At 41.0% G+C, this 12,869-nt stretch overlaps 2 protein-coding genes across 3 annotated transcripts; both read left to right on the plus strand.

Moving 5' to 3' along the window:
• The first annotated feature begins 435 nt into the window (after positions 1-435).
• LOC144640518 (uncharacterized) lies at positions 436-3,033 on the plus strand. The gene is made up of 4 exons (XM_078499624.1): positions 436-1,069; positions 1,520-1,575; positions 1,878-1,976; positions 2,416-3,033. The coding sequence occupies exons 1-4, from the start codon at positions 1,048-1,050 to the stop codon at positions 2,545-2,547; spliced, it is 309 nt and encodes a 102-aa protein (XP_078355750.1). The 5' UTR covers positions 436-1,047; the 3' UTR covers positions 2,548-3,033.
• Positions 3,034-6,540: 3,507 nt separating this feature from the next.
• Positions 6,541-10,164, plus strand: LOC144640519 (uncharacterized). 2 transcript variants are annotated; one of them, XM_078499626.1, is made up of 2 exons: positions 6,541-8,037; positions 9,248-10,164. In XM_078499626.1, exon 1 carries the CDS (start codon positions 6,567-6,569, stop codon positions 8,034-8,036), a length of 1,470 nt encoding a protein of 489 aa, XP_078355752.1. In that variant the 5' UTR covers positions 6,541-6,566; the 3' UTR covers position 8,037; positions 9,248-10,164. The 2 variants fall into 2 exon arrangements, with proteins under 2 accessions (XP_078355752.1, XP_078355753.1); XM_078499627.1 differs by lacking the exon at positions 9,248-10,164 and adding an exon at positions 8,607-9,172.
• The last annotated feature ends 2,705 nt before the right edge of the window (positions 10,165-12,869 follow it).

A 12,869-nucleotide genomic window follows, 5' to 3' on the forward strand; every position in this document is an offset into this window, starting at 1 on the left:
AGTAATTTTTTATCATATTATTATCATAGTAATTTTTCTTGGACAATTCGGTCCAAGGGGGAAAGGCACAATGAGGTTAACCATATGTGAAGCACCAACCCCGGAAACAAGACGACAACACCGGAAACTCCGTGCCCTACACTTTGTGATAAGTGTGTGGATCCTTTAACATCCCCTGCTGACCATATAACATCGTCCTTGTCCGGGAAGACTACAACATCTAACCATTTGCAGATGTCATATTGCAAAGGCAGCACAAAATCATCAGCTAAGGGTATATTGTCTTGATGTTCTACCAGATTCTAAAAACTAACATTAAAAGAAATGTATGACAGACAGTAAGGAAAATTAGTACACAAAGCCAAAGTTAACAGACATTTCCCATCACACTTTCATTTGTCGAAGAATTTGGTTTGATTGGACATACACTTTACAGGGGAAATCCCGATATTTTCTTGAATCTCCAGGTAAAGTCTGCATCGAGCCTAGTGGCCCATACAGGCTAAAGCTTATACTGGTTTCTGTAGCATGAAGCGACTAGGAGTATTTCTACTCCCTCCAGGATGGGATGCTAGTCCATCACAGGGCTAGCCCCCAGCATTAGTTTGCTGGTACCCATTTATACACCTGGGTGGAGAGAGGCACTATGAGAGTAAAGTGTCTTTCCCAAGAACACATTACAGTGACCCCAGCCAGGGCTTGAACCCGGGCACTCAAACCAAAGTCCAGCGTGCTAACCATTGGGCCACTGCGCCTCCCTGGAAACCTCCAAGGGAAGCAAAAATTTTTTATGAAATCGGGGCGGAAATTACACTGTTTTTCACTTTTGATTCGAGTTTTGGGGAGGTTCAAGAAATCTAGTGTTTGAGAAATCAGAATTGTTATCAGCTGCATGGCCAACGCTTACTTGGTACATTTTCCTTCCTTGTACATGTAGCAAAGAACATTTGGAAAAAGAAGTTTTTTGAGGAAAAGAGGAAGACTGCTGCATTAGAAGAACAAGTGAACAGACTAAGGCACGAGGTTGATGCACAGCACAAGGCCTTAATGTCGTACTTGGAAAATAAAGGTATGTTACGTGCATGTAGATTGCAAATGATTTCTCTTATTCACAGCTACATAACAATCACAACTGTTCCCAGTCAGGGGCAGCCACCCAAATCTGTGCACCTGTGTAAGACTGCATTCCGATATTTGTAGCCAGTTGTGTACCTTGGTTTTAAGAAGAATTCTGAGAAGATCAGAGTCGCAGACAACTTTCTGTTTGACCTGGAGCACTCCTGCTATACAGCAAGTTTTAAAACAGCCATGTAGCCATTCTAATGTACAAAATAACCTTAAAACCGAAGGAAATCTCAAAATAATAGTTTGTCGAGTTAGAAAAACACCATCGAGGTCATAACAAATCAAAAAGGGTGGTTAAAATTGAGAAAGACTGAGACGATTTAGTTGGCATTGTTGGCAGTACCCGTAAAAAGTGTTCAAGGCTTATTGTTGTATGGATTTCTTTTGTGTTTAGAACGAGAAGGCGGCAAGCCTCAAGGAGGAGCAGACTTCAAGTCACCATCAGAAAAGGTAATAAAATGAACATTTCAAAACTATTAGTTATGTGTTGCCAACACAGTCGCAGTCTTCATGGCAGCTAAATACATGTAACTACTAAACTCAACAAAATCCACAAATTTTGCGCGTTCATTGTACTCATGCATGTTATCTAGTCCAGTCCCTGAACTCTTTCTTTTGTGCCCCTTGGGATTGAACCTTCGCGCGCCTGGGTTCAACCACTATAAAGGCTGTGCAGAAGAGCGAGTTCAGGGACTGGACTACGTGTTAACTGGCAAATAAATGTAACTCAATTTATTGTCCTTTGTCCACAGACAAACCAACGCATGTCTCTCGCACGGCTACAACACGAGGTGGAAGAACTTAGGAGAAGAATTGAAGAACTTAAAATGAAACTTACGGCTGAAATGAAGGTGTGCTTGCTAGTATTCGCTTTTTCGTCAATATAAAGAGTACCTTACTGTCCCCCACCCCTCCCTCTACAAGTTTTAAGCCTAGGTAGTTGCAGAGACAGTCACGAAAGAGGTCGATAGGTGCACTAAACCAATCAGAACTCGATGCTAGAAACGCGTGGCAAGCGTGGGAACTGTGTCGTGTGCTACATAATAATTGCACATGATTGGTTAAGAGACTATGAGATTTAACATACAGTAGGTGATAAGCGCGGGAAAAAGTGGCGGGAACCAATTCACTTGATTGATTTTGATTTTGCACGTGATTACGTCTGGCTGAAGTTTAATTGAACAAATAAAGACGTTTCCTTAGCTAACTTAAAACTAAAGTGAATTTGAAATAAAGTATGAAATTAGTTTCAGAAGAAACACGTATTTACATATAATTCTCTTTTTTCAGAATCGCGACGCCGCCCAAAAGGAGCTGAAGCAAATACGCCAAGATTTAATGGAAAAGAAGATCAACCTTACTCTTACAAAATCGCAGAAAAGCCTGGCAACTTTGGCAAACCCAGAAAACATTGCTGTGTGACAGTGTGGCAGGGAGAACAATCGTTGAATTTATCACTGTTGGAAGGATTTCCCTTCACAGTCATTTGGTAGTGGTTTGTAAGCGACAACGAGCATACCTTCCGGCAAATATCTGCATCAATCAACCGGAAGTTTACTTCCAAGCCTCATTTCCAGGTCTGAAGAAACACCATGGAAGCGAGGCTGATTTCAAAGAATGCTTCCGGGCTCATTTTGTTCAAATTGTTTGGTCCAAAGTAGTCAATAAGTATCGTGACACTGCCAATAACACATGTTAGCTATTCCGGTAAATAATGACTACAGTATTTATTATTTAAAATTAGTAAGAAGTTACAGACATGTGATGTACTTCGTCGCATAGCAAATTTCGTAATTTAAGCGAAAATTTGGCGGCGGTTTTAAAACCCGTTTGCATGGGAAGTAGTTTAATATTAAAAATCCTATTTTGTGTTGCAATAAATTATTGTAAATAAAACGTGTTTTCGTAGCATTGTTGTTGTGGTCTGTATGCGTTGCCCCCAACCAAATAGGCGTGGAAGTTCAACTTTGTAGGCGCTTCTTTATTGATAATGGCAGAGTTGACACGGTCAGGGAAAAGTCAGGGAAAAAACAATTTTTTTTCAAGGTCAGGAAAAAGTCGGGGAGTTTTGCAAAAAGTAAGAGCAAATCTTAGTAAGTAGTAGTAAAGTCTGTGTCCGAGCCATGAGGCCCATACAACCGGAGCTTATCCCGGTTTACGTAGCATTAAGCGACTAGGAGTATTGCTACTCCCCCCTGGATGGGATGCTAGTCCATCACAGGGTTACCCCCCAGCAGTAAATTCGCCGGTACCCATTTATGCACCTGGGTGGAGAGAGGCATTGTGAGAGTAAAGTGTCTTGCCCAAGAACACAACGCAGCGCCCCGGCCAGGCCTCGAACCCGGGACGTTCGACTCGGAGTCGAGCGCGCTAACCATTAGGCCACCGCGCCTCCCACTAAGGGCAAATCTTACCTCATCTAAAAGTCTGTGAAAAGCCAGGGACATTTGGCTGAAATAAGAAAACAAAATGGATTTCTTTGTGGTCAAATACCATGTGTTAAAATCACGTGAAAAATGTAAGAGAAGACTACAGTAGTACCCCGGTTACTCGAAGTCTGAAGGGAAACGAAAACAGTTTGAGTTAGCGGGGTCAATTGAAAATTCAATTTGCCAAGTTTATAATCGATAGTTTATCAATTCTTTAGCTTTTCAGTCCACAGTACAATGCAAATTAACTCATCTCGTCAAAAACTCTCACACGATCATACATTTTTATGATAAGAGTGGAAAATGACTGTCAGATACGTGATCTATTCGTTGCTCTAATAAAAATCAAATTGCTCGAACAGACCCAAGTAAAAAAAAAAAAAAAGATGCAGTGTCCCTTTTGCAGGTATGTAAAAAAATGTTAAAAAATGTAACGAATGTGTGATAAAAACTAAAGGAACTTTCCGAGTGCAACAAAAGTCTCTAGAGCATTCTTAATGAGTCTAAACGTGAAACCAGTTTTATGAGTGACAGCTTCGGTTGGTTAATCAACCAAATTCACTATTCATTGCCACTTTTTCAATTTTTTTTTCTCAAAAAATTAAAACGTTGTACCGTATTTATTCGATTAAGCGCCCAACCTCGAAAAAGGGCCCACCTCGAATAAGCGCCCACCCTGAATGTAGAAAAAGTAAATAAGCGCCCAGCCTCGAATAAGCGCTCACCCCCACACCATTAAAAAAGTAAAGTGCAGAAAAGGAGTTAAAATTGATTAAGTACTACTAAGAGACTTCTCCGAAGACCGATTTTTTCTTAGTATTTTACAGAAACTTTCAATGAACAGTTAAAATTCTGCTTTGGAACATCTTCACGTTTTGTTATTATTTATTGTTTCGTTACAAAATAAACTTACTCCTTGCTAAAAATGGTGAAAATTTAATAAGCGCCCAGCCTCGAATATAAGCGCCCACCTCGAATAAGCGCCCACTCTTGAGGTCCAAAAATTTAATAAGCGCCCAGGGCGCTTAATCGAATAAATACGGTAAATCTAAAAGGCCCGGTGTTTTTTTTTTTTTCATGGCGACAAAAGTTACCGACGATGATGATGATTGAAAAGAGAATAGTTTGTCTTGTTATTAATATTCAACTGAATTTAACTGGTTGTTCATTTGTTGTTCATTTGTCGTTTTGTCGACTGATTAACGTTTGGGTAACGGAAGCAATATCGTAATCGACCGGCGACAGGACGTTCAGATCGGACTGTACCCGGGGGAGGGGGGGGGTACTCCCATATGTGGCCTATATAGGTATGTGCCGCCCGATAGGGTATGGTTTTTTAGGTTCTCAGTCCTTAAATAGGGTATCATTTTTGCTCCTTTTGAAAATGTGTTCCAGGTGTGATCCTTAGATAGGGTACCCAAATTTTATTAGCTAAAATAAACGCCCAGCTTAACGAAAAAAAGGTATCTTAAAACTGAATTTTCTGTTCAGGTATTAGTAAAGCGATTTTATAAAGATTTGTGTCTTGCCGTGCACGGTTAGCCGTTATTTGGGTCGTCACGGAATGCTTATCCTCCCCTTGAATAGGGTGTCATTTTTCGGTTTTGGGCCTTAAATAGGGTATCAATTTTCGCTTTCTTTATCCTTAAATAGGGTCAGGGTTTAAGAACCTTGACGGCACACCCCTATCCGAAATTTATGGGAGTACCCCCCCCCCCCCCCCGCGGGGGACTGTATGAGTACGAGTCAGACGAGATTGAGTACTAGTACCAGTTTTCAAACCAAATTCGTGTGCCTCCTATTTCACTTATCAAACCAATCGTATCCCTAACGTTTATTTAAGTGTAAGTCAGCAACTGGTCTCCTTCGTAGCCGCTTTTGGGGACGTCACGCTTTAGGGGGAGCGTTGCGTGACGTCCCAAAAAGCGGCTGCGAAGGAGACTACGATAGTCAGCAACATAATCGTGTCGAAATTTCAAAGTCGTACTCGTACTCGTAGTCAAATCTGAATATCGCTATTAACCCGGGGGGGAGAGGGTCTCAAGAGTGCTTGGAAATCAAAAAGATAAACAGATTAATCTAGTGTGGTGCTAAGCGGTCTTGTGAGGCTTACTGAAGGATCTATCGTTTGGAAATTCATAATTGTAGAATGTGGGGGCATGAACAGTGCATGCAGGTTTTTGATGCGAGTGAATAAAATTTGTAGATGTGATGTGATTGTTGATGTGATAAGATCCCGGGGATAAGATCTAATCTAGTGATCACACAGATTCTTTCATGATTGCGTGACTCATCCTAGACACAATCACTTTTTTGCGTTCCTCTGCTCTTCCAGACACACACACCAGTTCCAGAATGTCTTAACCTGCGATCAGAAGCTCCTTTTCAAAAAAGTACCTAACTCCTTCCCGGAGTGATACGTAGGGAGGAAGGGAGGGCATGATCTCAGGAGCTTACGCGAAAGTTCCATGACATGATTGGTCTATAAACAATAGAAGTGATTTTGCTTGTGTCATTTTGCTTGTGGTGACGTGCGCTTTGGATGGGCCGATACCGGTTTTTCAAAACGATACGATATCGATACGATATTTGCCTTTTTTCTCGATATCGACATCGATACTATGACCTCATTTCCGTCCTAACGTCATTGGTTTGTCACGTGACCATACAAAGGCCAGACCTGACATTGTAAATGTTAGCCAAGAATGTTGATTTTGGTTTTTTTGTTTTACTGTTGCATCAGCAATGTGTGGACATCAAGTCAAGGAAAGAAAAATTCAAATATTGAAAAGAACATCAATATTTGTTTGAGCAAAATTGCATTTTTTAAACCTTAGGTGCTGACCAGAAGACCGCAAGCTCAGGTGACGTGTGCAGTATCGAAAACGTATCGAAAGTGCGATATTTTTCGAAAGTATCGATTTTCAAAATTGTCAAAATATACGTGTATCGAATATTTGGTATCGAGTACCGGCCCATCCTCAACAGTTTTGTTATAATTTTCGCCTAAAAATGCATGAGCGTTCGCTAAAAGATTGGTTTAAGCTCGCTTTCCATTTATTCGTCACCGAACAATGGGAAAAGGTCAAAGAAACGGTAGAAGACAACGACGCCACTTACAGATGGCTAAAGGAACAAATTCTGCGCGAGGTAAGCGGCATCGAAGCGAAAGCTTTTCGACGAAGTTTTATCAGCATGCCCGCTCTGAACCTCCGCGATCGGTTAATCTCGCTGAAATATGTGAATCCTGACGAAGATACCTTTAATAAGGTCAAGTTTTGGTTGAAGGATCGGCCAGGATCGATTGCGTTGAAACACAGCGACCTCTCGACCGAGGATAGAGTGAACGGATGCAAGATTGCCCTGCTCGAGGCTTCGTTCATCTACTTCGATGAGCCAGAAATAGTAGCTAATTGTTTTCGCTCTTTGCTGATGAAGCTGTACGATGTGGATGGAGTGTATTCTGCACTCGAAGAAAAAGACAACCCCAGCATTTTAGCTCAAGTAAAGGTCATTAATGATGCAGCCGCGAAGTACATATTGAGTGTGGGTCAAGAGCTCGGAGATTGGCCGGAATTTCCGATCCCTGCCGAAGCCTTACCGACCGTCACCGATTATACGCCTCCCGAGATTTGGTGCTTTGGTGATTATGGCCAGGCCGATGGGCAGATGAGCTACCCTGAAAAAGTGGCCATTAATAAAGAGGGCCAATTCCTTGTGATGGAAGAGGACATAACTGGAGTGGGTGATATAGTGACAACTCAGCGGATTCAACTCTTCAGCCCCAAAGGGAAATTTTTAAGATGCCTGCTGAAACGAGGTGAAGGAAAGGTCAATGGTATGACTGATTTCTGCCTTACCAAAGATGGAAATATTCTTGTCGGGGATGAAGATGAAGACAGAGTCAACAGGATACAGATTTTTGACTACGATGGAAAGCAGCTTCTGCAGATCGCCCCAGAAATTGAGAACCCAAAGGACACCCCTAATTTCAGAAGCCTCGCTGTTGATCCTGACGGAAAAATAATTGCTGGGGATATCACAGAGATGTGCGTATACATCTTTGCCCCTGACGGGAAGACTGTCTGCAAGTTTGGAAAGCGCGGTAGAGGAGAAGGCGAGTTCCAGACAGTCAGCAATGTGGCCTGTGATGACGCTGGGAAAATTTACGTTTCGGATTCATCACTTAATAGAATCCAAGTTTTTGATGCTGAGGGGAATTTCCAGTCCATGTTTGGCCCTAGCGGTACATATTTGCGGTACATGTTGTTTGATACTTCCAGAGGGGAGGTGTACGGTTCTGATTACGATAATCATAACATCAAAGTGTACACCATAGCTGGTGAGCTACTCAGAGGGCATGGAAAACACGGCACCGCCTTGAACGAGTGTGGCTTCCCATATGGCCTGGCTCTAATGACCAATGGTAAAGTAGCCATTGCTAATAGAGAGAACCACAGAATCACTGTTCTGAAAATATAAGGTAAGTTGCTCAGTTATGAATCCTTCAAAATTTATTATGTGCCACAAATAGCATGGATCAGGGACGGCGGAGCCAGGGGGCTGGGGGGCAGGCTTTAAACCCCCCCCCCCAGAATTTTTGAAGAAATAAAGACTTACTAAGAGAAGAGTCTTTAACCCCCCCCCCCCCCCCCCAACTTGGAAAATTGCTCCGTTGTCTTTGTGGATTGAAATCACCTTATTATTTTAAAACTAGCTTGCGCTGAAATGCCTGGGGTATGCATGATAGGCCTTAACACGGTTTTCAAGGCCATCTTGATGGCTGGGCAAAGTGGGTAGAAATTATCACAAAGTAAGAGATGGGCCATTTAATATTTTACCAACATACCCCTCTGTAAAAGTTATTTTTGTTACATTCATGTTTACCAGGTGGGGCTTGCTTAATTTTTTCCCTGACCATGCTTACTTGTCCAGAATTTTTTTTCTCTCCTTAGGCTAATTTTCTTGTGCAAGAATTTTTTTTTCGTAATTCCCCAACCTCCTCTTCCCCCTGAAGGCCAAGTGATGTGAGTTTCATGCATTTTCTGGCAGCTCGTTGCACAAGAACACTGCAATGTTAAGTTGTTGCGCATATTACCACCAAAGTCTCAAGCAGCTGAGGTAAAAAGACATGAGTTCAACTTTGTGCAACACGATGCTGCAACTCAAACCACTTTGAAACTTGTACTAAAACATTGTCGCAGAGCAATTCACTTCTATGTCCATGCAATCCTTCTTCCGAAAGATGTATCACCAGTGACGTAGCAACACAGACATCTGTGTAGTGTCTTCTGATTGGTTGCTGGTCATAGACACTGTGCCGTCACACAATCTTTGAAAGACTGTGGCGAACCAAAAGAACATCTGCGTAGAAGGCCAGTGAAACCTCAGGCGCCTTTTTTGTTTACTGCTTTTGTGACACCATTCATTGCATAAGTTTTTAGGCCAATTTTGTTCTTAAGGTTTTTGGAGCGAATTTGGTTATATTTACATTAACTATTTTTTACCTAACCTGTAATTGGATCGTGTCTGACTTCGCCAAGATGACACAGAGCCACATCACGAACCAAGAAGTTAGCTTATGTGATAAAAAGTGTCTTGTTGTTGTTGGGACGATATGAGATTACATGAAAGATCTTACGATGTGCGGAGATAATAAAATCTTAAATAACACTTTTTTTTTCTTGTTTTAGATTCTGCTAAGAAGCAAGTGTCACTGAAGGCTTGAGATCAAGCAGAAGCAGTTTTGGAATGATGATTTGGACTGGACTCAGTGACAAGGAAATGTGGACTCAAGTAGCTAAAAGCGATTTGGACACTTTTCGAACACACTGAGATTGCATTAAGTTGTTTCAATCACGTTAGCTTGCTTGCTACTCTTGCTCTCCCCTTTACCCTATAAATTCTCAAACTTTGCCAACATGCAAATTCCCCTAACGGCTCATCACACAACTCTTACAGAATAGTTCAGAGAATTAAAGTTTGATCAGTTCCATTATAATCAAAATTGACTCACCTGACAGTCTTTGTCAACGTGTACGTGATGAGAAATTATTTGATGGTCAATTCCACTTCGCCTCTCACAATGTAATTTCACTGTCCACAAAAAAATAGACTACAAGCAGTCCCTATTTTTTCACAGAGTCTGTCGAGCTTGAAGCTTTTTTTTTTTTTTCGAAGAGTTCGTCGAGCTTATAGCAAAAAAAAAAAATTACGCGCAGGGGGAGGAGGCGGGGTGAAACAAAATCTAATCTCTTTCTTTGCTCAGGCTTTCGTGCTAGAGATACTCGCAGCCACACGCTTTTTAACGCGCGTGTAACTGGTGTGAATCGCGCAGATGCGATGAGCCCCGTGCAAAGACAAACTTCTATTCCTCCAAGATTAAAAAACGGCACGCAACGCATGCAGAGGCAACAACGTTTCTCAAGGGAGTCTTAAAAAAAATTTCAGGAAATTTTTCAAAAAATTAACGTTAATAAAAATAGCTGTCGACTTCTGTGTTGAACGATTATTCAATAAAGCTGCGTCACCTTATAGTATGATACGGTTCTCACGAGCGACAAAGGTCAAGGGCTGTTTCATAGCAGTCCAACAACACAGGCCCATTGTATTTAATAAAAGTAGAGATGTGATCATGTCTGTTAACTGAATTCAGTGAAATTCTTCAAATATAAAATTTGTCTCTTTCGTTTTTACTTTGCATCAGGCCTTTCTAACTTTCTAACTTTCCAGAAGTATTTCCTTTGTGTTTTCACGGCGATTTCTTGTTAACTTGATCTCCTTCGCGTAACATTTATTCCTGTAGTGCATGCAGAAATCAAGTGCGATGCCCTCAACTGCGAAAGACAACTCACACATGACAATCAAAGATGGTGGAACGAAAAAGTAAACAACGAGAGTGTTTGTAGTTCCCAGTTCTCTTCGGTTTGATAAAGAAGTAATTCTCACATTTTCACATGAATCCTTGATCGCTACCCAGCATAAGGCGATTTGTCATCGCCTAAAAAGTGTTGGGCTTATACAACAAAAGTTTATTTGAACTGTAAAATTACAAAAAGAAATGTTTAAACAATAAATAAATTAAAAATACATACAGTTGCTGGTCACCCAAAATAACTAAGCTAAACTAGTTGGGTGACCACCATTTATTAATTTAAAATAAATAACAGAATAGAGGCATTTTACAATTTCACACAATATCAATATTTGTTAATTCATCCAATTCAAGGTCAGTGAAAAGTCAGGGAATTTTTCGGGTCTGCAAAAGAAGCTGAAGCAAATGGAAAAAAGGGTTGGGCTTTGTTGTATTGTTAATTCATCTAACTCAAAATCAGTGAAAATTGTTTTGAGGTCAGTGAAAAGTCAGGGAATTTTTCGGGTTCTAATGAGTGGCAACTCTGAATTTGTGAGACCTACTTTGCATTTTAGTCGGGTCAAAGTCACGTTGCAGTATAACATACAAGGAACGCTTTCTGCTTTGCTTTTTTTGTAGGCGTTGTACTGTTTTAGACAGAGGATGATCTTAAAGAAGGATTTCCCCCATATACAGGCCTCAGACAGTGATAATTTGTTCATTTCTTGCAACGGGCTGCTGACGCTATTTTTAAAGGGGGTCCTTCCTTAACTATTAATTTGTTACTAACGAAGGCTTCTAACCTATGATATTTTGGAAACTAGTGCTTACACAGATAGCGTTTTACACAACTTTTTTTCATCAAAGAGTCCTTCGAGATTTTCAAATCCACGACATTATTTGACAAGTCATGTGACCAAGACACGAGTTTGGAACTGGCACTTGTCACGTGCGCGCAACGATTTTTTGTACACTTGGTGTTCCGGCTCAATCTCCAGTCCACAACTAGGCTATCAGTTAAGAGCGCTACCCGATTGGTCAATTAAGTGACGCAATCTATTAATTGGCTTCCGATTGGCTAATTTTTTCGCGCGGTGCTCGCGCTGGCGGAGCCAAGCACTCATCCAATCTTATTAAGGGCCACCCTCCATACCGAGCCACCCCGGGCAAAAGCGCTTTTCATACGTTTCTTTATAAATTGCTGCGAACCGTTTATATGAGAAATTGCTAAGTTGGCTCGGGGGACAGGGTGACCCTGGGTGAAGGGGCACTCGCTTTGAAGTCAGGGTGGCCCTGGGGAGCGAGCCAACTTTTTTCCATATAAACAGTTTTTTTTTTTTGCCTCTCCTACCAGGGACAAGTTGACACATACGGAGCATGCGCAAACGCTACAATCAGCCAAAATAAGAAGGCGGATTATTTGAAATCGAAGTCAAAGCTAAATTCTTCCAAAAAAATGTTCTTGGTCGATGTTTGAGCGTTCCTGATTTTAGAAACGGCCGCCATATTAGATGTTTTGAAACAACTCTCGCCAGTCTTTTAAACCGAGAGGGCCAGGTTTTGGCTCGGGCAACAGGGACAACCTTCTCATGTAAACGCTCGGCAAAAGATGGCTCGGTAGAGAGGGTAACCCTATTACAAGGGTCAACTCTCCTCCATATAGAGAAGGTGACTGGGTTCAGAAGAATACCGTATTTTACATTAAAATAGTTTTATCTCCACAACTAAGCATATGTTCGCATATAGAAAAGGAAATCTGACAAAAGAACAAATGAGCTATTTTACGACTTGTAGATAAAATCATTTTTGCGATGTTCAAAATTGCTTTCAACTAGAAGAAACCTCGACCTCAAAACAATGAATCAGTAAATAGTTCATTAAGGCAGAAAACAATAGAGGTTGATAATAAAACAACAGGAACAAGACGTTTAAGATTGTAGAAGATTAATAGGGATTATGAACTACGAATTTAAAAATCCAGGTTACCGTTTTTAAGATGAGCCGCCTGAGACGAACCTTCTTTTAAATGTTTCTAATGTAGAAAATGTGTAAAGGAAGACAAGATTGACATAGATTCGATCGAACATTTTCATATGTGAGATAAGCTAAAACTTCAAGCAAATTCTCTAAGAAGATTCAAACGCAGTCTCGCCGATATTTTCGATTTCAGCCACCTATGATTGGTACATATATCTTATCAGACATTTTAGTGTGTGTGTTGTAGTATCACTGTATATTTTTACAATTCTTGCAGTATTTTGGCGAGCCCTTTAGGGTGAGTCAAACTGATACAAATGACGAGTACAAATTTATTATCCAACGTTTTCTTTTCTCAAAATGCTGACTTTCCACTGTTTTTAAACATTCGCGGCGCGGTCAAGAAGAATACGGAACCTGTTAAACCGGACTTGTGGAGAACAAATATCGTTTAACCAGTTTAAACCGGTCTTAAATTGGATTAC

This window comes from Oculina patagonica, unplaced genomic scaffold, assembly GCF_052425735.1.
Source record: "Oculina patagonica isolate OP01 unplaced genomic scaffold, crgOcupat unplaced324, whole genome shotgun sequence".
NCBI classification, from domain to species: Eukaryota; Metazoa; Cnidaria; class Anthozoa; order Scleractinia; family Oculinidae; genus Oculina; species Oculina patagonica.

Coding starts and splice junctions, on each gene's coding strand:
- LOC144640518 (XM_078499624.1), top strand. CDS start 1,048: ATGTCGTACTTGGAAAATAAAG. Junction 1,070..1,519: donor GTCGTACTTGGAAAATAAAG/GTATGTTACGTG, acceptor TTTTGTGTTTAG/AACGAGAAGGCGGCAAGCCT. Junction 1,576..1,877: donor TCAAGTCACCATCAGAAAAG/GTAATAAAATGA, acceptor CTTTGTCCACAG/ACAAACCAACGCATGTCTCT.
- LOC144640519 (XM_078499626.1), top strand. CDS start 6,567: ATGCATGAGCGTTCGCTAAAAGATTGGTTTAAGCTCGCTTTCCATTTA.